At 37.9% G+C, this 24,798-nt stretch overlaps 1 protein-coding gene across 3 annotated transcripts in view; it reads right to left on the bottom strand.

The window, feature by feature from the left end:
- Positions 1–304: 304 nt before the first annotated feature.
- LOC128120191 (zinc finger protein 431-like) overlaps positions 305–24,798 on the bottom strand; it is a 71,866-nt gene continuing 47,372 nt past the window's right edge. For all 3 annotated transcript variants that reach the window (XM_052753886.1, XM_052753888.1, XM_052753887.1), the window contains 3 exons: positions 7,652–7,778; positions 7,400–7,460; positions 305–3,506 (listed from right to left, as the gene is read on the bottom strand). In XM_052753886.1, coding sequence (XP_052609846.1) covers positions 1,958–3,506; positions 7,400–7,460; positions 7,652–7,778 — 1,737 coding nt within the window. In that variant the 3' untranslated portion in view covers positions 305–1,957. The remainder of the gene's footprint in view (positions 3,507–7,399; positions 7,461–7,651; positions 7,779–24,798) is intronic.

Here is a 24,798-nt window from a genome sequence, read left to right on the forward strand (position 1 = left end):
TAAAAAATAAAATGAGGAACAAAAATCCACCACCCTTTCACAGACACACTTACTTGAAAAGTATAATCACATGCTGCCTGAGAGTTACATGAAAATGGACCACTTAGACGATAGCCATCTTATTCTACACATTGCAGCAGATAAATATGTCTTTCTAATTCAAAGCACAAAAGAATAACAAGGGCCACAGAAGGAATATAAATACCACAAAATAAATGTCACTAATAGAATTTGCTACACATATAACACACTTCAATATGTACCTCAAATGTTGCAAAATAGAATCCACAATGTGGTCTTCACATCAGTCTTTAGTAAACTTGTTTAATGATTTATTTACTTCAAGGCTACAATGAAAAAGACTTGAAAGAATTTTTTTCTTGAAACTGAAAATTGTACTGTCTAATGTTTTAACCAAATTGTTTACATGAATAGGGATTTTCTTTTGTATGAGTACCTACCTATTTCCCGACATCAGGATGCCATAAAAAATTTAAAATATTGACAAGAATGTAAACATAGCCAAGCCTTTAACACAAGTTCATTCCCTGGACCAAAGTCTAATTTTTGATGACTTCCAATAATTCCTGCTGCAAGAAGCTCCAAGGACCTAACCTTTTTGAGAATCAGAATGCACATATACCTACCAACACAAAGACATACAGATATGCACAATTAAAGTAAAAACAAATCTTTAAACTATTTTTCAATCATGAATGTTTTTCTACTGCAATTTCAGTATCATGGGTTTTGAGGCATCTAAAGGGTTACAGAGTTTTCCTCCATTATGAATTGGTTTATGTAACAGAAAGCAAGCATGCAGGCTTGAAGTCATAGAAATCAGTCATTTTTAGTCTGTGATATCATTTGGGAAGATTTAGAAAATGGTGCCCTGCTGGATGAAATATGTCACTGGGGGTTGGCATGAGAGATTTTATATGCATACCATTTCCAATTTATACTTTCTGCTTCATGGTGCAAGTAAAGAATATGAATTATTAGGCTCCTGCTTTAGCTGCCATGTCTGACACTTGTATCCATGCCACTTTCACAGGGTTCATATATTGCTCTGGAAAGGGCCAAATAAAATCTCTTTGTAAGTTCACTGAGACATGACATTTTATCAAAGCAACAGAAAAAGCAATAATACAAATCTATGAACTTTTACACATGGATTCATTGTCTCATGTGACTGAAGAAAAGTATGAAATCTAAGAGGGTTATTTTATCATTTAAGTTCATAGGCCTTTTGTCCATATAAGATTGCAGCTATAAAAATAAAGAGGGACATCATAATTCTTAGATTATTTACATGTGTCAAATTTTTCTCCAGAATGAATCATCTTTTATAATTGAATGTAAATATGTTGACTGAAGATCATACCAATTCTTATAAATATACAGATTCCCTTTGGTATGAGTTTTGTCAGATCATCAAAGTCTTATGTTATATTCAAAGGCTTTAAGAGATCAATTACACACTAAAAGTTTTACAGTTATAGGGTTACTCTGTGTTGTCACTAGGATTTATCACATTGAGTACATTCATAGGGTTTCTATACAGCATGTGTTCTTTATGTACTTGAATGTTACTTGGAAATGCAAAGTTTTACCACACTGATTACATTCATAGAGTTTGTCTCCACTATGTGTTCTTTTATGCAATTAAAGAATATTCTGATAAGCAAAGGCTTTACCACACTGATTATATTCATAGGGTTTCTCTCCAGTATGTGTACTTTTATGCTTTTGCAGGCTACTTTGACATGCAAAGACTTTATCACATTGATTACATTTATATGGTTTCTCTCCAGAATATGTTCTTTCATGTCCCTGTAGATGACTGTGTTGTGCAAAGCCTTTACCACATTGATTACATTCATAGTTTCTCCCCAGTATGTGTTCTTTTTATGTTCTTGAAGATGACTGTTGTGCAAAGGCTTTATGTTGATTACATTCAAAGGTTTTCTCTTGAGTAATGTGTTCTTCTATGAACTTGAAGATGACTCTGACGTGCAAAACCTTTACCACATTGATCACATTCATAGGGTTTCTCTCCAGTATGTGTTCTTTTATGCTTTTGAAGAGTACTGCGATGACCAAAGGCTTTACCACATTGAATACATTCATAGGGTTTCTCTCCAGTATGTATTCTTTTATGTTCTTGTAGATCACTATGTTGTGCAAAGGCTTTACCACATTGATTACATTCATAGGGTTTCTCTCCAGTATGTGTTCTTTTATGAATTTGAAGATTACTGTGAAGTGCAAAAGCTTTACCACACTGAATACATTCATAGGGTTTCTCTCCAGTATGTATTCTTTTATGCATTTGAAGAGTACTCGGGCGTGTAAAGGCTTTACCACACTGATTACATTCATAAGGTTTCTCTCCAGTATGTGTTCTTTTATGCCTGTGAAGATCACTATAACGTCCAAAGGCTTTACCACATTGCTTACATTCATAGGGTTTCTCTCCAGTATGTGTACTTTTGTGGCTTTGCAGGCTACTCTGACATGCAAAAGCTTTATCACATTGATTACATTTATACGGTTTCTCACCAGTATGTGTTCTTTTATGTCCTTGAAGATGACTGTGTTGTACAAAGGCTTTACCACATTGATTACATTCATAGAGTCTCTCCCCAGTATGTGTTCTTTTATGTTCTTGAAGACGACTGTGTTGTGCAAAGGCTTTACCACACTGATTACATTCAAAGGGTTTCTCTCCAGTATGTGTACTTTTATGAATTTGAAGATGACTCTGACGTGCAAAGGCTTTACCACATTGATTACATTCATAGGGTTTCTCTCCAGTATGTGTTCTTTCATGCCTTTGAAGAGTACTGTTATGACCAAAGGCTTTACCACAATGATTACATTCATAGGGTTTCTCTCCAGTATGTGTTCTTTTATGTACTTGTAGATGACCATGCTGTGTAAATGTCTTACCACATTGATTACATTCAAAGGGTTTCTCTCCAGTATGTGTTCTTTTATGCATTTGAAGATTACTGTGAAGTGCAAAAGTTTTACCACACTGATTACATTCATAGAGTTTCTCTCCAGTATGTGTTCTTTTATGCCTTTGAAGAGTAATGGAATGAGCAAAGGCTTTACCACACTGATTGCATTCATAGAGTTTCTCTCTAGTATGTGTTCTTTTCTGCAGTTGAACAGTACCATGATGTTCAAGGGCTTTACCACACTGATTAAATTCATGTGGTTTCTTTCCAGTATGTGTTCTTTTATGAATTTGAAGATGGCTGTGTTGTGCCAAGGCTTTAACACACTGATTACCTTCACAACATTTCTCTCCAGTATATGTTCTTTGATGCCTTTGAAGATTATTGTGACATGCAGAGGATTTATTACACTGATTACGTTCTTGGGGTTTCTCTCCAGTATGTCTTCTTTCATGCTTTTGAAGCTGACTATCATATGCAAAGGCTTTACCACATTGAGTATATACAGAAGTTTTCATTCCAGTTTGGCTTCTTTCATGCCTGCAAGGATAATTGGTACAAGTAAAAACTTTACCACATTCAACATTCTGTTGACTTAAGTTTACAATTTGTTCCAAATGTAAAGAGGAATCAGATTTTATGATTTCACCGCAGTGTTTACATTCATTTGCATTTACACAGTCCTAGTACTCATATGCCTTTTCTGTAATGTGAGTTTGTTGATGTCTTAACAATGAAGCTAGAGACCAATTACTTGTATACTTGAATCAAATTCACCAAGTGTATTCAATGTGGAAACTGCTACACATCTTTTAATTGTTTTGAGAAAGAGATTGTTATGTCTTTCTGTATCCCTATGCTCAAATGGCTTGTATCCAAAGTGACATGTGATATCCCTAGTAAAAGAAGAAAAACAAATAAAAGATTTCCACATTGAACTCAGTTTGACAGATGGGTGATGTCACTTTGTATGCTGTGAATGCGTTGCTCTGATAGGTTGGTAAATAACAGTAGTATAAGCAGGATAAGCAGACAAAGAGAATTCTGGGAAGAGGAAGGCTGAGTGAGGAGACACCATCCTGCCATCCAGGAAGAAGCATGTTATGGCACACAGGTAAAGTCACAGAACATGTGGCAACATATAGATTATCAGCCATGGGGTAGCTTAAGTGTAAGAGCTAGTCAGAGGTAGACCTGAACTAATGGGTGAGCAGTATAAATTAATATAAGGCTCTGTGTGTTTACTGTGGTCTGAACAGCTACAGACTGGGAAGGACACAGGAAAACTTTCAGCTACAAATGGAGCCAAGTCATAGGGTGAGAATTTCCACCTAAGACGTGTGAAAGTTTTAAAAAATAAGATTCTAAAATAGAGCTAAAAACAGCTTCATAATTGTGTATCTTAGACAAGCCATGAGCTACAATACGATGGGTTCACAACAGAGTGTGTTGTTGACCTGCAGCATGGCGGATTTCCACCACACTACAAGAAAGGAATCTCCAAGCTGTGCAGTATGCTGCATGGCAGATATAGCTCTTGCTAATATAGAGGAGAAAAATAGAAAGAAAGAAAAAAAGGTTTCTGGGCCACACACTGCCTTAATGGAGGCATAGATCCAGTTTTTCCAAGAGCTGGTGGTACACATGAACCAGAGCTGGAGGTGAATTACCTCCGCCATGCTGAAAACCTGAAATGGGTGGAGTCAGCAGCCAAGCCTGCCACTTTTTGTCCTAGCCATGCAGTTTAGCAGTTTAATGTCTCTCCTGTCCAGATAAGGATTATAGATTCAAAATAAGGCAAACGTAGATGGGATAAACCCTAAACAGTTTACATTGTGTGTAAAAATGTACATAGATGTGGAAGAGAGAAGAAAAGGAATATACACAGTTATATAAAGAAAGAGGTTTTTTTAAAAAACTCTTTGAAGAAACAGTAAAGGTAGTATAAATATAAGCCACATAAGGATGGATATTACACAGAAAATCTGGATTATATTATGTTTGGGGTTTTAATTGCAGAGAGACATTTGATTGTAAAAACTGCTGAGTTAATCAATATATATACTTTAAAGTTATCTCGATTTCAAAATTTATGTTTATGGATACACTGATTTGGAAAAGAGGTTTTGCTTTTATTTCCACAGTAGATGAGAACTTGTGGATTGCTTCCAGGCTAATATGGTTTGACCAGCCAAGACCCCCTGAAAGATCTCCAATGACACCATGGCATAAATCATCTAACATCCAAAATCAACTTCAAGGCAACTGGCTCAGAGAATACAGCCCCAGAGAATACTCCAGTCAGAACTTGACCATAATCCTAAAATTTTCTTTGTATCCCCATAAGAATATAACACCCTTTATCAGCAGGAAGTCACCTAGAAAACTACACCCACATTCCCAAAAAAATAGATTATGGATGTTTGTCTGTGTTTAGGTTGTTGGTTACAAATTGTTATTGGTCATAGTCAATATATTTCTAAAAGAAGAAAGGGGGATATGATATGGAAATATAGGATATAGATATGATAAGATAAAAGGATTATTGAACCTACTTTTAAAGAGCAATTTGTTTAAAATGTGTTACATTGCTATAGATTTTAGTTTATTGATATAAATTTAGAGTAGATTTTGTTATACTATATATTTATTTCCACTATTGTTTAAGGTATTATGTTTATGTAACTCATTTAAGTTGTAATGGATAATTAAGAAATACAGATTAACAATTAGTCTTCTATTACAGTCAAACTTATAGTCATGTTAAGTTTTCTAGGTATGCATAGATATAATTCAATTAAGTAGATAGTCTTCAAACACTTCAAAGACCTACAGAATATGGGATTTAAAATGTTTTAAAAACTTAGACTTTCCTGGACAATGAGACACATATGCTCCCAGCAGCACCAATTTACTTCAGAGAGGAGGATGAACGTCAAAGACACTCCATATGGAGTTTATCTTCTTCTTGGCAAAAATAGTCATTTGGGCAAGAAATTATTCTTGCCTGCACTGTGTGAAAGAATGTTTTATCGACTGGACTTGCAGGACCCATAGGAAGGTGACCACTGAACTTTGCAAGATAAAATGGTTCTTCAGGTTCCTGCTTTGCAGAAGAAACAGCCAGACATTCTACAGGACACAGAGAGAAGTGACTGAGAGACTCTGGGCCTATGGGTTGAAAATGGATGCCCCAACATTTCAGAAGAACTTTGGGTGACTGTCCAGGCAGCCAGCTGTCTCTTTCATTCTAGATTTTTGGAAGTTGCTTAAAGTGCACTTCCTGTTTACTTAGGTAATATTATATCCTTCCGAGGTCTTTGATGTAGTTGAAGACTAGATAGATATAGTGAAAATTTTCCTTGGTTATAATAAAAAATAAATTAGATATCAAAATTTAGACTCACAAATTTAGAATAGAATATGTTTTTTAATTTTACAAAATACAAATAGATTAGATATTGTAAGTGTAATTCTTGCTTGATAACTGTTCTATTATATGTAACTTTACTATGTTGAAGTTAAAAACTTCCTTTTAAATAGAAAGAAAAGGGGAAATAATGGGTGATATCACTCTGTATACTATACTATGGATGTGTTTCTCTGATTGGCTGATAAATAAAATGCTGACTGGGCAGTAGCCAGGCAGGAAGTATAAGTGAGATAAACAGAAAAAGAGAATTCTGGGAAGAGGAAGGATGAGTGAGGAGACTCCTGCCTGCTGTCCAGGGACAGCATGTAATGGCACACAGGTAAGGCCCTGGAACACATGGCAACATATAGATTAAACAGAAATGAGTTAGTTTAAGTGTAAGAGCTAGTTGGTGATAGGCCTGAGCTAATGACCAAACAATTTTAATTAAAATAAGCAAGCTTCTGTGTGCTTACTTGGGTCTGAGTGGCTGCAGACTAGGTGGGGCACAGGAAAACTTTCTGTTTATTTTACTTTTTGTCCTCATAGACTTGTGGTATAGGGATTAGTTTCTCCACAACAACTGCCCCTTGGCTCTTGACTCTATCCCTCTCACTATATAGCATAACCACAACAAGTATATGAGCAATATGAGTTTTACTATGAACTCTTTGCTTACTAGAATGTTTTGGAGATATACTTATCACTTCTTCAATGTGTATACTTTTTGTAATATGAGTAGGATGAAATAAATGGATTGGTAGTTCTACAGCAGAGCTCTCATAGTGCTATGATTCAAATGGTGATATCCGTTAAGGCATTGTCTCCTTTCTTTAAAAAAAATGCCTTGCATATGTAATCCACCTATATAAAATTGAGGTATATGGTTTTGTGAGAATTTAGTAATCATCAATGCACTTTAAGTGGTGCTTATTAATACTGCTGCTTTTGTTTAAAACATCCAGGACATATTACAATTTCTTCAGATGCACATTTGTATCTGCTTGCACAAGACAATTACCTTTCATGTCTTCTAGAATTTTGACAATGTTCTTCAGTATTATGGTCTTCCCAACTGTATCCTAAAATATAGCACCAGAAAAATGTATATTATTAAACACTTTGTAAAATTTAAGTTATTATCTTCAGTGAATCTTAGAACAATGACTTATTTACTCAACTCATTCTTTCTCAATCAAATTACAGAGGAGGATCCAAAGCCAAGGAATAGTTGTACCCTTACTATAAAACATGAGAAAAAGTACAGTCTTACCTATAATAGTGAGGTTTCTGTAGGTCTCCAGCATGACATCTTTGTAGAGATTCTTCTGGGAAGGATCCAGCAAAGTCCACTCTTCCCAAGTGAAGTCAATATGCACATCATCATAGGTCACTGTATTCTAAAACATCCCATACATATATAGAACAGAAAACATTATACTGACAATATTGTAAATGTATGCTTCTTTGACAGTACAGTCATATACTTCTGGTGCTCTCTACTCTCACTCCATGACAGACATTATAATGTAATTACCAAGTCACTTTAGAAGGAAATTGAATAAAAGGGTCACCTCTGTCATTTATGTACCCTTTGAATGACATATCACCTTGCAAGAGAAATGCCTATTAACAAACATGAAGAGACAAATAAACAAATCCACAGTACAGAGTACACATGAGAGAAATTGTATGAACAATTACAAACTACAAAGAAGATGAATAAGATGGACAAGCTGGGTGTATTGGCTCTTAATTTTAACCTTAACACTCAAAAGACAGAGCTAGGTATATGCCTCTGAGTTGAATGCCAGCCTAGTCTATGCAATCAGGTCCAGGATGGCCAGAAGTACATAGTAAGATCCTGTCTCCCTTGCAAAAATTAGTTAACCCAACAAAAAAGATAGAAGGAACACATAGATTTTTTACTGAGAATCCTACAAAGAGTTATGCATTCCCTCCACTTCTGTATTCATCTTCCAGAAACCTGAAGTGCCCTAATTCAAACTGTAACATTGGTAAAATTTTACTAAATAGAATTGCATGTTGTAATAGTTACAAATGGACAAATGAAAACATTAGCAATGTAAATGTTGATCATAAATAATCAACATAGGGTAGGGGAAATGGCTAAGTAGTAAAGAGCTTTTGTTGTTCTTGCAAAGAGGTGGGTTCAATTGTCAGTACTTATATGGGGGATTACAACTATCCATTATTCCAAGTTCAGGGCTTCTGAAACCATCCTTTGATCAGTGTGATGCACGCTTGTGGTACATATCCATGCATACAAGTAAAGTACTCATTTTCATTTAAAAATTCAAAACAAAACAGGCAGGAAGGTCATGCACCTGCAATCCAATGACTCAGAAGGCTCAGTGTAGTGTGTAGCTGTTTCAGCTTTGACCTGGAAGTACTACCCCTCCCATTGAGGCTTCTGGTAACTATCACACCTATGAGGCAGGGCCAAGATAGGAGCTCTTAAGACCTGAGATCCAGATGTGCTGGCTCTCTGGGTTCCTGGATCCTGAATGCTGGAGGCAGACAGAGCAGAGTTCTCCAGAGAGCATCACTGGACTTCATTTCACCTCTCCCAGACCCTGTAAACTGCCTACCCTGCCTCCTGCCTCATGCTCACTTGGCTCCTGCCTGCAGCTGCTGCCAATCAGCATTTTATTTACCAACCAATGAGAACAACACATTCACAGCATGCACAGCACCATCACCCATCTGCTCAGTCAATATTAACATCACACATACATGCCATGCTGAGAAACAGAATGATACCCTCTGAAAAATTTTAAAATTCAAAATATGGGTGAAGCTCAATACAACAGCATATGCTTGATATGTGCAAAAACCTACATCCCAGGCCCATTCCATTACCAAATAATATAAAAACTAAAAAGCCATAAATGTTGGCCCACCTTTGATCCCAGGACTTGAGACCCAGAGTCAAGAGGATCTCTGAGTTCAAGGCCAGCCTGGTGTACAGACCTCCTTTCAGAACAGCCAGGGCTACACAGACAAAACTTGTCTTAAAAAACAACAAAAAATTAAAAGAGTAAGCTACCAAAGTGCCTTAACACTGAATAGCAATTGCTTCTACTGAATCTTATTTGACATAGAGTTAGATTCTGTAATGGTGGTGACAGCATGGAAATACGAGGAAACTGGATTAGATTAATTTCAACAACACAGTAGACAAAGAACAGGAAATGTATTAAGGCTGTAGAAATGGATATTACACTCCAAATTAGGAATTTCATATAGTATATCTCTTCCTACTAAATGTTTCACAAGCAATTGAAAGAACGTCACCAAGGACAGACATGTGATTAAGTAAATCATCCTATCTGGGTGGTTTTTCATTCACTCAACTACATTCTGACCCCCAGGAAATGATATGCTCATGGTCATCCAAGAAGAAAATGCATTTAGTTACTTCAATGACCCTCATAGTCTGCAACAGTCCCTACACTGTTCAAATGTCAAAGTCTCTTCTGACAGTCAAGATGATCTTTTGACAGTGACATCTTGTAAAATCAGAAAATGAGTTACATCTTTACAATATACAACAGGCCAGAATGTCATTCACATTCCAAAATAAAGAAATGTGGACATAGTGAGGGAAGATTGGACCAAGGCAAGCCCGAAGCACAGCAGGATAAATATCACATCCTATATCTCTATCTCAGATGCATGGGGCTTCAGTTTCAAAGTGCTTTGATGGTCCTATCCCTGCAATTCTCTCTTTGGTTACTTTCACTCCTTATATGCTGTGAGCTCTCCTGAGAAGATGTCTCATAGCTAAGGTATCTCAAAATCTTGTGGTCTCAAATTGAAACCCAGGTTGTTATGGAATATTATTTTAAGATGTGTTATAGTTGTCTGTGCTATGGAAGAATTGTTTGAATGATGAAAATATGTGTTGCATTCTTTTATGTTGCAACTGTTTACCTCTATGAAGCTATGTTACCTTGTCTGTCTAAAATATTTTATTGGTCTAATTAAGAGTTAATGACCAATAACTGCGCAGTAAATGATAGGAAGGGCTGGCAGGCAGAAAGAATAAATGAAAGGAGAAATATGGTAGGAAAAGAGGAAGAAGGGGAAAGAAAAGTAGAGGACACCAGGGACCAGCCACCCAGGTACACGGTACAGCAAGGAGTTAGAAATAAAGGAACACAGAATAGAGTAAAATAAAAGACCAGAGCCAAAATGTAGATGGGATAAATTAAGTTGAGAAAAGCTGGCTAGAAATAAGCCAAGTTAAGGCCAAGCATTTGTAAGAAAGAATAAGCCTCAGTGTGTGTTATTTATTTGAGAACTGGGTGGCAGGCCCCCCAAAGAGTAAGGACTGAAAAAAATAACCAACAGCAGTAGGCTCCAATCCTACAGCTTCATGCAATGGACTCTCACAGTCTCCTCACTAGGTTTCTGACACTGCCAACCATAGATGCCCATAACAATATGCCCAAACATAGATGCTAAACTGTAACCACAAACTAGGAATTTTGATTCTTTCTTGTTTCCAGGACAAGCACATGATGTGGAATCCTGCAAATTTTACTTCATAATTGGGATGAACACAAACATGCTTAGACCACAGACACTTCAGGTTTTCTATAAAATTGCTTCCTGGGACTATAAATTCCTTTGCTCATTCCTTCCATAAATTGAAGCTGAATGTAGTCTTACCTTTAGAGCACCTTGCTAGGCTAACTTCCATAGCAAGGGCCTTCTCTATAATGGTGATAAACTTGAAAATTCCTGTCTGTTTCAGTATTTGACTGCCCTCTGAAACTACCATTTCATTTTCATTTATTTCTGCCCCACTTGCTTTTTTTCCACTGTAGACCTAAATGAGTCATCAGTAGTAACCATCCAACAGATTCAATATTACATTTAAGGAACTAGCCCATTACTATTTTTTATTTCTGCATTACTACATTTCCAGAATATGGGCAAAATAGGATTTTGGAAACAAATGTTACACAAATGACATCTACCTTAATTTTTATAGATTCTATTTTCAGCTGAAATCCTATGATTTCAATCTCCACTTTCTACTATTACTCTTAACATTCTCATCTTTCTGGTCCTATAAGAACAGCCAGTTAAGATCTGTGTACAACTTTCTATGGTTTGTGGCACCTAAAGTCCTGATATCTTCCATATTGTTCCAAAAGACAACATTCTCAGGTTCTAGCTAGTCATAAAATTGCCTTAGGTGTTCCTTGTTTTTAAACTTGCTTTTATGGTGGTGTGTTTAAATCCTCCAAACGAAAGTATGTCAGGCAATGAATGGGTTTATTTGACAGTTTGTGTCAGATGACACTCCATCATTTTGGGAGTTTTGAGGGCAAAGATTGTTTCCTGGTTTCTCTCTTGCCAACTCACTGTCTCGTGCTCAGATAGCTCTCTTTTCCAGCCAAGGCCCACTTTCTTAGGGACATTGACCCTTCAGTGGAGGAGCCTTCCCACATCAATTATCAATCAACACAAACTATTACAGACATAGCAGTTTCTGGCTATTATGAATAAAGCAGCTATGAAGATAGTTGAACAAGTGTCATTGTGGTAAAATGGAGTAGCATCTTTGGTGTATATGCTCAAGACTGGTATAGCTGTGTCTTGAGGTAGATTGATTCCCAATTTTCTGAAAATTGCATATTGATTTCCACAGTGGCTATACAAGTGAAAGGAATAAATCCCCTTGCTCCATGTCCTTGTCAGCATTAGCAGTCACATGTGTTATTGTTCTTAACCATTACGACAGGTGTAAGATGAAATCTCAAAGTAGTTTTCATATCCATTTCCCTGATGGCTAAAGATGCTGAACATTTCTTCAAATGTTTCTCAGCCACTTTAGATTCCTCTATTGAGAATTCAGTTTAGAAGTGTACCCCATTATAATTGGACTCTTTGGTTTATTGTTGTCTAGTTTCTTGAGTTCTTTACTATCCTCAGTAAGGCAACCCAGAAGGACATAGACAAACATGGTTTACTCATGTATAAGTGTATATTAGCAAATAAATAAAGTACAATCACAGAAAACACAATTAATCACAATATAATGCACACATGCAGTAGGGCTAAATAACAAGAATGGCTCTAGGAGAGATGCATAGTTCTCCCCGAAAAGAGGATATAGAATAGATTTTATGAATATAATGGAGGTAGGTGGTGATGGGAACAAGACTGGTTAGATGAGTAAGGAAGGGACAGAGTGGAGAAAAACAGGGAGAAATGACTAAAATGGGGGAAATTTTAGCAGACACATGGAAACAGTGCAGTGCAAACTCCTGAAATCTATAAGGGTGGCCCTAGTGAGGACTCTTAGTAATCAAGAATACAGAGGCAGACTCAACCATCTTCTGTAACCACATAAGGCTCCCAGTAGTGGAACTGGCACACCAAGCCAGCCACAAAACATTAGAATCACACCGTCCTATCTGCAATACATGCTGGAGCAATGGTGGCTCAGAACTTCTTTAGTGGTCCACTGCTGTGGATGCTGTGGATGTGTTGCTCTGATTGATTGATAAATAAAATGCTGATTGGCCAGTAGCCAGGCAGGAAATATAGGATAGGCGGGACAACCAGAGAAGAGAATTCTAGGAAGTGGAAGACTGAGTCAGAAGACACCAGCCTGCTGTCCAGGGAGCAACATGTAAAGGCAACAGGTAAAGCCACAGAACATGTGGCAATGTATAGATTAACAGAAATGGGTTAATTTAAAATATAAAAACTAGATAGCAAGAAGCCTGCCACAGCCATACAATTTATAAGTAATATAAGTCTCTGTGTGTTTGATTGGGTCTGAGTGGCTGCGGGATTGGTGGGGGAGAAAGATTTGTCCTGACTGTGGGCCAGGCAGGAACAGGAAAATCTTGTGGGCTACAAAAATATATCATAGAGATTTAGCTGTATATTAAAGCTGAACTTTGACCGGCCAAAGGTCTGTCCAAAGGCAAAGCCATTTATTATGAATATTTGGTGTTACCCAGCCTTTAATATTCCAGCTGTCTTCTGCTATGAAATCCTTGCATGCCCAGACCAATTGGTAAACAATTCAGTTCCCCAGACCTGCTGTACATACTAAGTTACTAACTGCCCTGCTGAGCTTAGGAGACAAGCTGGCGGGAGATGCCTAGCTTTGTTTCCTGTGCTAATGAAGCTCAGACCATCCTCTCATCTTGAGGAGGCCTAGTGGATCTCCAGAGCATTTTGACTAAAAACAAAAGAGGGTTTTACATATCAAGGTGAAAGATAAAACAACATTCCTGAGGAGGCAGAGAATCACGTGCCCAGGGAAAGAAAGGGCAGGAATTTTCTGTAGACAAGGACAGAACAGCATGGCAAGAAAGGACAACAGAGGTTCCTTAGAAAGTAAGCAGATCTCCAGTAGAGTTTTCTGAGTGCCAGGAGTAGAGAGTAGCAGAGATAGAGAAAGAGGGTACAGAGCATGAAGATGAGGCTGAAAGCATAGAAGTTAGTCATTAGCATGACTATGAGCTGGGCAGCTGGACAGAACTCTCAGGTTCCAAGGGGGATTTGCTATGTCCGTCGTGGGATATCAGGGAAAAAACTACATACACTGTGTTCTTATGTCTGTTAATTTTATTCCTCTGAGACAAAATTATATCAGTTCAGCTATAGTTCCAGCAGACATTCAAGGCAGGAATAACTCTAGACATAACAAGCTCTATATCCATCTACTTTATTTCTCTGGGATGAAATCCTGTCTCCATAACTGGAGTTAGGGTTAGGGTTAGCTCCAAGACCACTGCTAACCAGCTCCAACCAGTCCAGACGGCAGCTGGCTTAAAAATATTTCTTCCTGTATTTGATGGCCACCTATTCTTTGAGTGTAGAAGTAACCGTCTTATTCAATAAGAAACACAGAACCAGTGCAAAGATGAAAGCCCAAGAGGTCAGAGCTAAGAGCCTTACCCTTCACTCTGCAGCTATCCTCTTCAGCCAAGAGAGCTACTTCCTGTGTGTTTGTCTTTATATAGACTTTCTGTTCTGCCTTCTCATTGGTTGTAAACCCAACCACATGACTGCCTCATCACTGCCTTTCTGTACAGACCTCCAGGTCTTCTATGGTTGGTATTGAGATTAAAGGCGTGTGTCTCCATGCTGGCTGTATCCTTGAACACACAGAGATCCGCCTAGCTCTGCCTCCCAAGAGCTGGGAATAAAGGCATGTACCACCACTGCCTAGCTTCTGCGATGGCTTGCTATTAGCTGTGACCCCCAGGCAACTTTATTTATTAACATTCAAATAAAATCACATTTCAGTACAATTAAAATATCACCATAAAAGAAAGAAAGGGACGTGGTCACAGTGAGGGAATATTGGAACAAGGCAAGATTAAAACTCAGCAGGGCAAACAAGAAACCCTGGAGCTCTGTCTCAGGTGGGGCTTCATTTCAAAGGGCATAAGTAGCTCTAGCCCTGAAAATTTTCATACATATCTATCCTTTGCAACTACACTCCCTGTATGCAGCACAGCATGGCAGTTGTACTATAGCATGGGAATCGAAACATCTTATCATCTCAAAATACCAATTGACTTCAACTTCACAGCTTCATTCAATTAACTCTCACAGTCTCTTCACTGGGTTTCTGACTCTGCTAAACATAGATGAGTGTAACAGTGCTGGACTGAAACCACAGAGGAAAAATCTATGACCTATCAGTTTTGCATCTTTCTTGTTTTCAGAACAAGTACAACATGGGTTATTCCCCCCAAATTTGACTTCTAAGTTTTGATAGATGCTATCATGATTGGACCACAGTTACAGAAAGTTCTGTATGAAGTTGCTTCTTTGGATTAGGAAACAAGCTGCCTATTCCTTCCATATATTGAAGGCTTAGGTGGCTGGAGACATTCCTAGGTTTCAAATGCCAAGAAGGGTCTTCTCTTTAATGGTGATAAGCTTCTTGAAATTTCCTGCCTCTGCTTCACTATAGGACTGCCATTTGAAATTATTTAGGACTGTTTTTCTCTCTGAGATTGACTTTTCATTTGTTTTTACACCACTTGCTTCTTTTCCACTGTACACCTGAATGTGTCATCAGTAATAAACACCCAACAAAATCAATACTTTGTCCAAGAAATCAGGCAATTACTTCATAATTCTGCTTTCCTCACTTTTTCAGAGAATAGGGAAAATAGGAATGATTTGAGGACAAAATATTATACAAATGACCTGTATCTAAAATTCTTATGGTGTCTATTTCCCTCTGAAATCCTATGATCTTAAGCTAAACTGTCTGCATTACTTTCAACACTCTCATATTCCTAGTCCCACAAGAATAGACAATTAAACTCTGTATGTAGCTTTCTATGGCTTTTGCCCTCTAAAGTCCTAATATCTTCCACATTTCTCCAAAAGAACACATTCCCACATTCTACTCAGCAACAAAATCGCTTTTGGTGTACCACTTTTTGATCCAATTTGCTTAAATCTTGCTGTAATTAAATTTTTTAACCAATACCATTTCAGGTAATGAACATGCTTATTTGGCTGATATTGCCAGATCACAATCAACAATTGTAGGGGTTTAGGATAGAAAATCAAGCTAGGAACTGAAGGCAAAAATCACAGGGAAATTTTATTTATCAGAATCCTTTCTTGCTTGGTCACTGTTGTGTCCTGAGCTAGATCTCTTAACCATCTGAGGCCCAGTTGCTTAGGGTATTGAAACCTCAGTGGAAGGGCATTCCCACACCAATAAATACAATTTCTCATAAACATAGTAACTAGTGATTCTGATCTGAGCAGATCCTCAATTGATGTTTGTGATTCTAGGCTACATTACGTTGACAGCTGAAGCTAATTAAGACAGAGATGATATTAGAAGATTTTAAAAACACAAACCCAAAATATTAACCATGTCAATCACTTAAGCAGCAAGATCCCAAACATGAAGTTGGCAACAACTGGAAAACACAGATATGTCAAGTAATAAGGAGAAATGAGCATTAAAGATCAAGAACAAAAAAGTAAAACTGTCTCTACAGAAATTTCCCTCACAGACTTAAACTCAAGGAACTTATAACATCATATAACACATTTTCTGAAAAAATATTGGTAAAGATCCATCATTTTCTAGAGAAACAATAACTTTAGATGACAATTAATAAAATCAACAATAGATGGCACCTCTGACCAAACAAGACAAAAAGAAATATCTAAAAATATATATCATGGTTGCTTAAACAGGAACAGATTCTAATCAAAATTAGCCCACAGGAAGTCACTGGCCAGCACTCATCTTATGCACTCCATTTCTGTCTTTGGCAATAATAGAAAATTAATAGGATGAGGAAAGCTGTACCACTAACATTGGAGAGATTTGCTTGAATCCCTCTGATGCTTTAACTTCGTGGAAAATAGTTTTGATTACTAAGGCTCGCATTATCTTATAATAAAAAACAGGATAATTGTTAGGATCACTTAGGCACCCTTTTGTTTCCTATGACCGATGATTGCTGTAAGTCTGCATGAGAGTGAGGAAATGAAAACTTTTCCAAAAATAATGCCAGATAACAGATTTTTAAGGAAATGGGGTATGATTTGTATTGTACACTTAAAGCAATTTGTTTTGTTCTAATTACATTATTAGTCACAAGAACTTTTGAAAACAAGTTTATCTCCCCATTTTGTGTTATGTTTTTATGGGGGAGAATGTCTTCCATGTGTACACAGGTGACATACAAGAAAAGAAGGTGTCAGATCTGCTGGGTCTGAAATAGCAGGTGGTTATGAGCCTCCCTACTTGAATACTGGGATATGAACTCAGGTCATCCCCAAGTAGAATATATGCTGCATCACCTGTGTATCACTATATTGCTTTTTATTCAATAATATAAAAGTTTTCCACAGATTAACAACAACAAAAACTAAATAAACAAAGAAGAAAATAAATGATTCATGGAAATATGATCCATCACTATTAAGATGTTTTGTATGGGAAATTTGCAGCATGAATTTAATGTAATCCCAAGAAATTTGAGACAATTTATGATAGGATTTCTGATTTGAATGCTAAAGGCACAGAGCAAACACTCAGAATAATCAGCAATAGGATTATGAAAATATAACATACATATTGACACCATGTGACTTCCATATTTACCACAAAATTAACAATAAAAAATATTGACAATATTTGTGAAAGAATAAAGGAGATAGAAAGAGCCAAGAACAAAAGCAGAAAATATAGTTAACTTTTAATCAGAAGGTCAAAGGAAACTCAACCAGGAAAAGTGTGATCTTGACCAACATTACCCAACTACCATTCTATGTGTACAGAAATTAACAAAGGCTTCACAACTCCCACAAAATTAAATCAAAGTGACCATTAAATGTTATGTTTCTGACACTTCAGCTACTGATATTTCTTCCAAACAGAGAGGCCCCAATTTTTAGAAATCTCTGACAAATGGTGGTAATCTGCTGTGGTTCCACAAAGTCTCATATTCCCTCATTGTTTCAGGCAAACCCAGCCCAATGATGTCCAATTACAAAACAACATAGAAGAAAAATTTAATTTCTATTTCCACTCACATGGATTATGGCACATGATCTGGAATCTGCTCTATCCACCCACCTAAAAACATGCAAATATAAGTAAAAGAGCCACCCATAGGCAGGGAAGCAGAGGTCCCCCTCTCCACAGAATCCACATTAAGGGAGGCTCAGAGAAGGACCACAACCCAGGTCACCACATGGACCAAAAGAAACACAGTCTGGCTCATGGTCCATCCCAGTCACAGAAGCTCTGACAACTCAGCAGAACTGCTCCTCTTGGTCTGGGGTCAGTGGTCCCCACACTCACCATGGCATGGATTGTAGTTTCCCTCACAGCTGCGAACAGCAGAGTCAAATAAGAATCCTGCAAGGAACATGCAAACTACCTCCCACTGGTGCTCCCAGGGTCTCACATTAGTTAAGGCCACCCTTATGGAATTCAGGACAGTAGAAGCTCCCCTACTGGATGATCAGAGATCAAATGACATGGACAGCAAAGGCCCTCTCAGCTCTGCCCTTCCACCCTAGGGACAGACAGGATCTAATCCGTAAAATCAGTAATTTAGTAGAAAATCTTCCAATCTCCCAGAGCACTTCTTATTCCCCTTCCAAAGAACACACGCCTTTTTGTAAAAATGCACACTGATTGTCCAGTGCAGTCAACCCTTTGCTTCATAGCTGGGAAGTCCTTCAACCAAAAAAAGGTCACATTCAAACAGTAACTGTTGTTACTGTGATTCTGTTAAAGAAAAACAGGCCATGAATTAGAAAACAATGAGTGGTCAATGGTAGGGCTTTTAGGCAGAAAAGAGATTGTGGGCATAATGTAATTATAATCTTACATAATTATTTTGAAAAGTTGAAACAGAATTCATGGCCACGTGTTCCTTATACTAGGGATTTGCATGAGAGCAAACCAATGACTACTCACATCTATTTTTTCCTGAGGTTATACATCTTAAACAAGGTAAATGGCAGTCCTATAAGGCAGGGCCATACCATTCTACTCAGAGAGGCAACCCCTCTCCACAAAGGTACTGGATGAAGACCATAACAACTCTCCCAAGCATTTTCTTGGTTTTAAAGGAGCTCTGTCTTATTGTCAATACATCAGGCCCTCAGGGAAAGCTCCTAATATTTAGGGCCCAGGTTGTTACTAAGTCTCCCAAGCATAATCCTCTTCCCTGCCTGAGGGCCTAAATGAAAGCCTTGCTTGATCAGTCAAGTCCTTAACACAACAGTGTTTTTCTTTTTAAATAGTTGTCATCTGGTGTCATATTGCCTATCTAGCAGAACTACGCCTTTCTCAAGAAGAAAACTGAAACATTATGGCACACCAGGCCTTAAGGTTGGTTGTGACCCTGTAATGCCTTCTTGAGCAGTTTGGTAGAGGCCTGTTCTTTAATATGGGGATAGGCCTAGTGAATGGTTATAAATCAGGGGTGGCTTCTCTGTAATGGTTTGGAGCCAAATATCTGAAAAATTCTACTGAGCAAATATGTATTCTAGCCTCCTAATCTCTAACTGGCCTGGTTAGTATATACTTATCTTTTGGGTGTTTTAGAGGCAGTCCTCATTCAGCTAAATTCTACTTTGTGAGACTTACTGTTTCTTAAGCATTGGAAAATCCTTTAAATCACAAATTTTAGTCTTCTATATCACAGTGTTGTAGTGGAATGCTACCCAACACATGTGATGCCTTTCAGAACCTCTACAAAATTCACTATAAATGGGTCTTACATATAAAGCTTAAATGAAAGTGCTGAATATGTATAAAATGCTAAAGAAACTAGGCCTCTCAAAGTTTGGAAACCTGCTTCCCATAGGAACACCGAAAGCATGGTGAAGTTGACGAGAAAGATATTTTTATACACAACTCCCTGCTCTCAATGCTCTGAGCAGATTGATCGCACAGAGCAAAGTTATTAAGAGGCCTGCCCCTAGGTAGAGAGAGATTCAAATACCACATTGCAACTCACAGGACAGAGATCCTGAGGCAGGTTCTCACCCAGATCTGGGGAGGCCGAACGACACTAGCTCCTGTACCTCACAATCTGCTCCAACCCATCTGGGAATAGCAGGCCCTTGCTCACCATGTTGTGGTTTCCCTGCTTGCCCAAACTTTCTGCTCAGCTCCCTACAACAACAATCATAGCACACCACACAAAAGAACTGGCTCCAGCTCCTCTTCAAAGCCAAGCTTGAAGCTGGCAACCGGAAAGACAATGCACAACTTCTGACCAGCAGATCACCTGGAGGACCTGATTGGCAAGTGGGGCCTGAGTGTCAAGAGTACCTCCAATAGGTTTTCACTAAGCTTAAAGGCACAGCATAGTGGTTTCTGGCCAGGTCTTCCACCCCAGACAAAGACCTTTTCTAGATCTGCAAAGATATGCATTTCAACATCCCTTGCCCCTGGCTCCAATAGCTGACCCTGCTATCTTCCTGCATTCCATAGGCACTTCCCCTTCTTCATCCTGGACATAATGATCCTAGCTAGCTTCTACCACCCAGGTTTCCATATGGGTGGAGTGATTCATTGTCCCACCTGTAGAATAGTGCCTAGAATGTTAAAAATTAAAGAAAGACTTAAGGACACACAAGAAGTGTGTGCTGTGGTTTCACACTGAGGTAAGGTGAACTTAAGGTACTTTTTACCTGGTTGTCACAGGAACTTCAGACAACCAGGAAAGAAAAGCAGGAACCAAATCTCAAACAAGATAATAAATAGGTCTTTCATCACATCAGAAGGCTGGATGATGGCTCTAGTGATTTAAGTGTTTTATTCTTAAAATTCAGGACAAAATCTTGGCAAATGAATAATATTAAAAAGAGTAGGCTTCATAGAAAATTGAATACTTAGAGAATAATGGAGCAAGAGATAATATCTTTATAAACATTATTGTTAGCCATCATATTGTCCTTGATAGGCAGGTGGAAACACACACACACACACACACACACACAGTTGCCTTATTCAGAGTTCTCTACATGAACCAGACTGGGAGAATTAATCTCTCCATGCATGTAGAAAGTGGATTTATTAGAATGTCTCACAAGCTGTGGTCCATGTAGTCCAACAATGGCTGCCTACCAATGGAAATTTGAAGCATCCAGTAGTAGTTCAGTCCATGAGGCTGCATGTCTCAGCTGGTCTTCACTATACACCACAATTTTAAGGAAGTAGGTTCTAGTGCTAGCAAAGAAATAAAGTTGAAAGCCAGAGCTAGGGCAAGTGGGCAAAAACAGAGAGCTTCCTTCTTCAATATCCTTCATATATGTCAACTGCTACCAGAAGGTAAAATCCAAATTAAAGATGGATCTTATTCTTCATTGGATTGGGTTTTTTGGTGTTTTAAAGACAAGGTTTATCTATGTAGCCCTGGAACTCACTCTGTAGACCAGGCTGGCCTCAAGCTCAGAAAATCTGACAGCTTCTGCCTCCTGGGTCCTGGGGATAAAGGTGTGCACTGACAACAAGCTGCTAAAGGTAGATCTCCTCACCTCAAATGATCCAGGTTAAGATGGGTCTTTAATTTCATAACATTTAAAAAGAATCTCTCACAGTTGTACCCAACTCTTTGGGTTTTAGTTAATTCCAGAGGTAATCAGTTTGATTACCAAGAATAGCCATCACAATAGCCAAGACAGAAGAAATGAAAAAGATTTACCTGCAGGATGCAAGGATAGAATGGGAGTTATTTCCCAAACAATGCTTTTTCTAAACAAAGGAAGCATGTGGAGTTTACCTAGGGAGTCGGGACACATTCACGTAGTAGTCTGCATATTCTTAAGCATGCTCAGTAAAATGTACTTCTGATCATGATCACAATGTAAAAGCAGAGACATCTAGGGATATTCTTACCTAAAAGTTATGCAGGAACATATATAAATTTTTTTTAAAAATTGATGGAACTAAATTCCTCTGGCCTATTCATCTTGTACCACAAGGTCTTAACTGAAAACCAAGGAAATGACCCTGTAAAAAGTAGATTGCTTTGGGGCCTATGTGACCTGTAAATCTTGATGTTTGATCTAAAAGATAACTGTACCAATGCCACAATTCTCACAGATACAAAAGGTAAGAGAACTAAATATAGAAATCTTCAAGGAGAAGTCAAATAACATCTACTCTGCTCCTAAATGGACAGTTATAATGATCTCTATTAACCTCAGTGGGCTGGCTTAGCAGAGGGTCACAACTGCTTCCATGTAAGACCAGCAGCAATTCATTTGAAGTAGCCCAGGCTTGTTTCCTGGCTCAGGTCTATGATATCACTATAAATAATTTCATTCTTTCATTTTTCTTTTTTATTTATATAATATTTTGCCTGAATATGTCTGTGTGTAGTGCCTACCAAGGCCAGAAGAAGGCAGGAGATGACTGGGACTAAACTTACATCAAAAGGTTAGTTACTATGTGGGTTCTGGGAATGGAACCTGGGTCATCTATAAAAACACCCAGTGCTCTTAATTGCTGAGCTGTTAATCTAGCCCCCTACTTTATTTAAAATTTATTTGCATAAATTGTTATATAAAAGATATTATATCACTTTCTCCTTTTATCTCTTTACTGAATCCCTTCCCAAATCCTTTTCAATGTGTTCCTTGTTAAGTGTGGGTGAATAAGTATGCTGAAATATATTAATACAATCTGCTGCATCCATTGTTGTTGGTTTTATTCAATAAAGTATTGGGGAGCTCATCTTTGCCTAAGGTTAATTCTCTCAGGAGAATTTCACTTTTTAATCAGCGTCTGGTGTCTGACGCTGACTGAGCAACCTTGAATGAGAAACATAATCAAGAATAGAAAACTTAGGTTGGAAAAAGCCTTACCAGTTAAGAGCACTGAAGATTCTTTTAGAATCTTTTAGAGCATCTGGCTTCCATTCCCAGTACATATAGAGGGTCACTAGTATCTGTAACTCCAATATCAGGGGTCCTGATGCCATCTCCTTGCCTCCCTATCCACCATAAATAGAGGAGACTTGACCATAAAAATTATTTTTCAAGCTGTGAGTGGTAGTCCATTCTTTTAGTGCCAGCAAACTGGACACAGAGGCAGAAAGATCATTGTGAGTTTTAAGGCCTGTGCCACAATTTACACAAACACATACACACACACACACACACACACACACACACACACACACACACACACACACACACACACACACAACTGAATTACCTACAAGAAAAGAAGCATTGAAGAATTGGAACAATACAATATCTCTTAAAATCATTTCAAGTGTCTGCCACTGGTGCCCATAGAATCATTTTCAAAAATAAATGTGGCCAAGCATGAGAGCACATTCCATTAATCCCAGTCACTGGGAGAAACTGAACATTTAACAGTGGGCCACTACCTTACCTCATGACCTGAACTGTCCACTGTCAGTTAGTGTGATCCAACCCACCAAGTCATAAAGTTGGACATGCACAGCTGCTGTGGGCTTGTCTTTCTGTATTCTGTGAATATGTATTACTTCCATTGGTTAATAGAGAAGCTGCCATACCCTATAGCAAGGCAGAACAGAATGAAGTGGGTAATCTAAGAGAGACTGAGCAAGATGAAAGGCAGAGTCAGAGGAGATGCTGTGACTCATAACAGCTGTGGTAGTAGTGCACACTTGTAATCCCAGCACTTCTTGAAACATAGAAGAATCAGAAGATCAAGGATTCAAATGAGGTCAAAGTCAGTTTGGGCTACCTGAGAGCCTGTTGCAAAAAAAAAACCCAAAAAACAAAACAAAACCACCAAAAAACCAAAAAACTAAATAAATAATAGCAATAATGTCAAACAGGGACAAGATCAGATTTCACACAATGGGGGCAAAAACTGAGGGGATGTAGCAACAACTTAGCAAATAACAGCAGTGATTACTTTTCTTGGGGACCAGAGTTTAATTTTTAGCATTCATAGGGAAGCTCACACTCATCTTTAATTCCAGTTGCAGGGGATCTTACACCCACTTCTGAAATCTATAGGCACCAGACATGCGCTAGGAATACAGACATAAATGTAGGCAAAGTACAAACAGGTAACTTTAAATTAAAGCTACTATCTTCTAGTAAGAAATGAGCTTAGAAAAAAAGTGGGACAAGAGTGGTTACATATGGTGTGGCTATGAACATAAAAAAACACATAAACTGAGAAATCGAGTGTTATTCTGATGGGTTTGCCTTTATAAGTCACTTGGCCATTTTCCTTTGCTGCTCTTAATATTCTTTCTTTATTCTGTAGGTTTAGTTGTTTAGTGAGGAGACTTTTTTGGGGGGTCTAGTCTGTTTGGTGTTCTATAGGCTTCTTGTATCTTCATAGGTATTTCCTTCCTTAAGTTGGGAAAGTTTTCTTCAATGATCTTGTTGAATATATTTTCTGTGCCTTTGAGTTGGTATTCTTCTCCTTCCTCTATCCCTATTTTTCTTAGGTTTGGTCTTTTCATGGTGTCACAGATTTCCTGAACATTTTGTGTTATGACTTTTTTGGCTTTGGTATTTTCTTTGACGAATCTATTTCCTCTATTATGTCCTCTACACCAGCGATCCTCTTTTCCATCTCTTATATTCTGTTGGTTATACTTGCATCTGTGTTTCCTGTTCATTTATTCAGATTTTTTTTTTATTTTCAGCATTCCCTCTGTTTGTGCCTTCTTCATTGCTTCTATTTCCCTTTTAAGGTCTTGAACTATTTCCCTCACCTGTTAAATTGCTTTTTCATGATTTTCTTTAAGGGATTTATTGATTTTTTCCAATTTTCTTGTCTTTTCCTCTATTTTTTTTTATAGATTTCTTCCACTTTTTTGTTTGTCTTTTCCTCAATTTTATTTTTCATTTTTTCTAGAAAGGCCTCTAGCATCTTCATGATGC

This window comes from Peromyscus californicus, unplaced genomic scaffold, assembly GCF_007827085.1.
Source record: "Peromyscus californicus insignis strain IS unplaced genomic scaffold, ASM782708v3 Scaffold_27__1_contigs__length_724164, whole genome shotgun sequence".
NCBI lineage: Eukaryota > Metazoa > Chordata > Mammalia > Rodentia > Cricetidae > Peromyscus > Peromyscus californicus.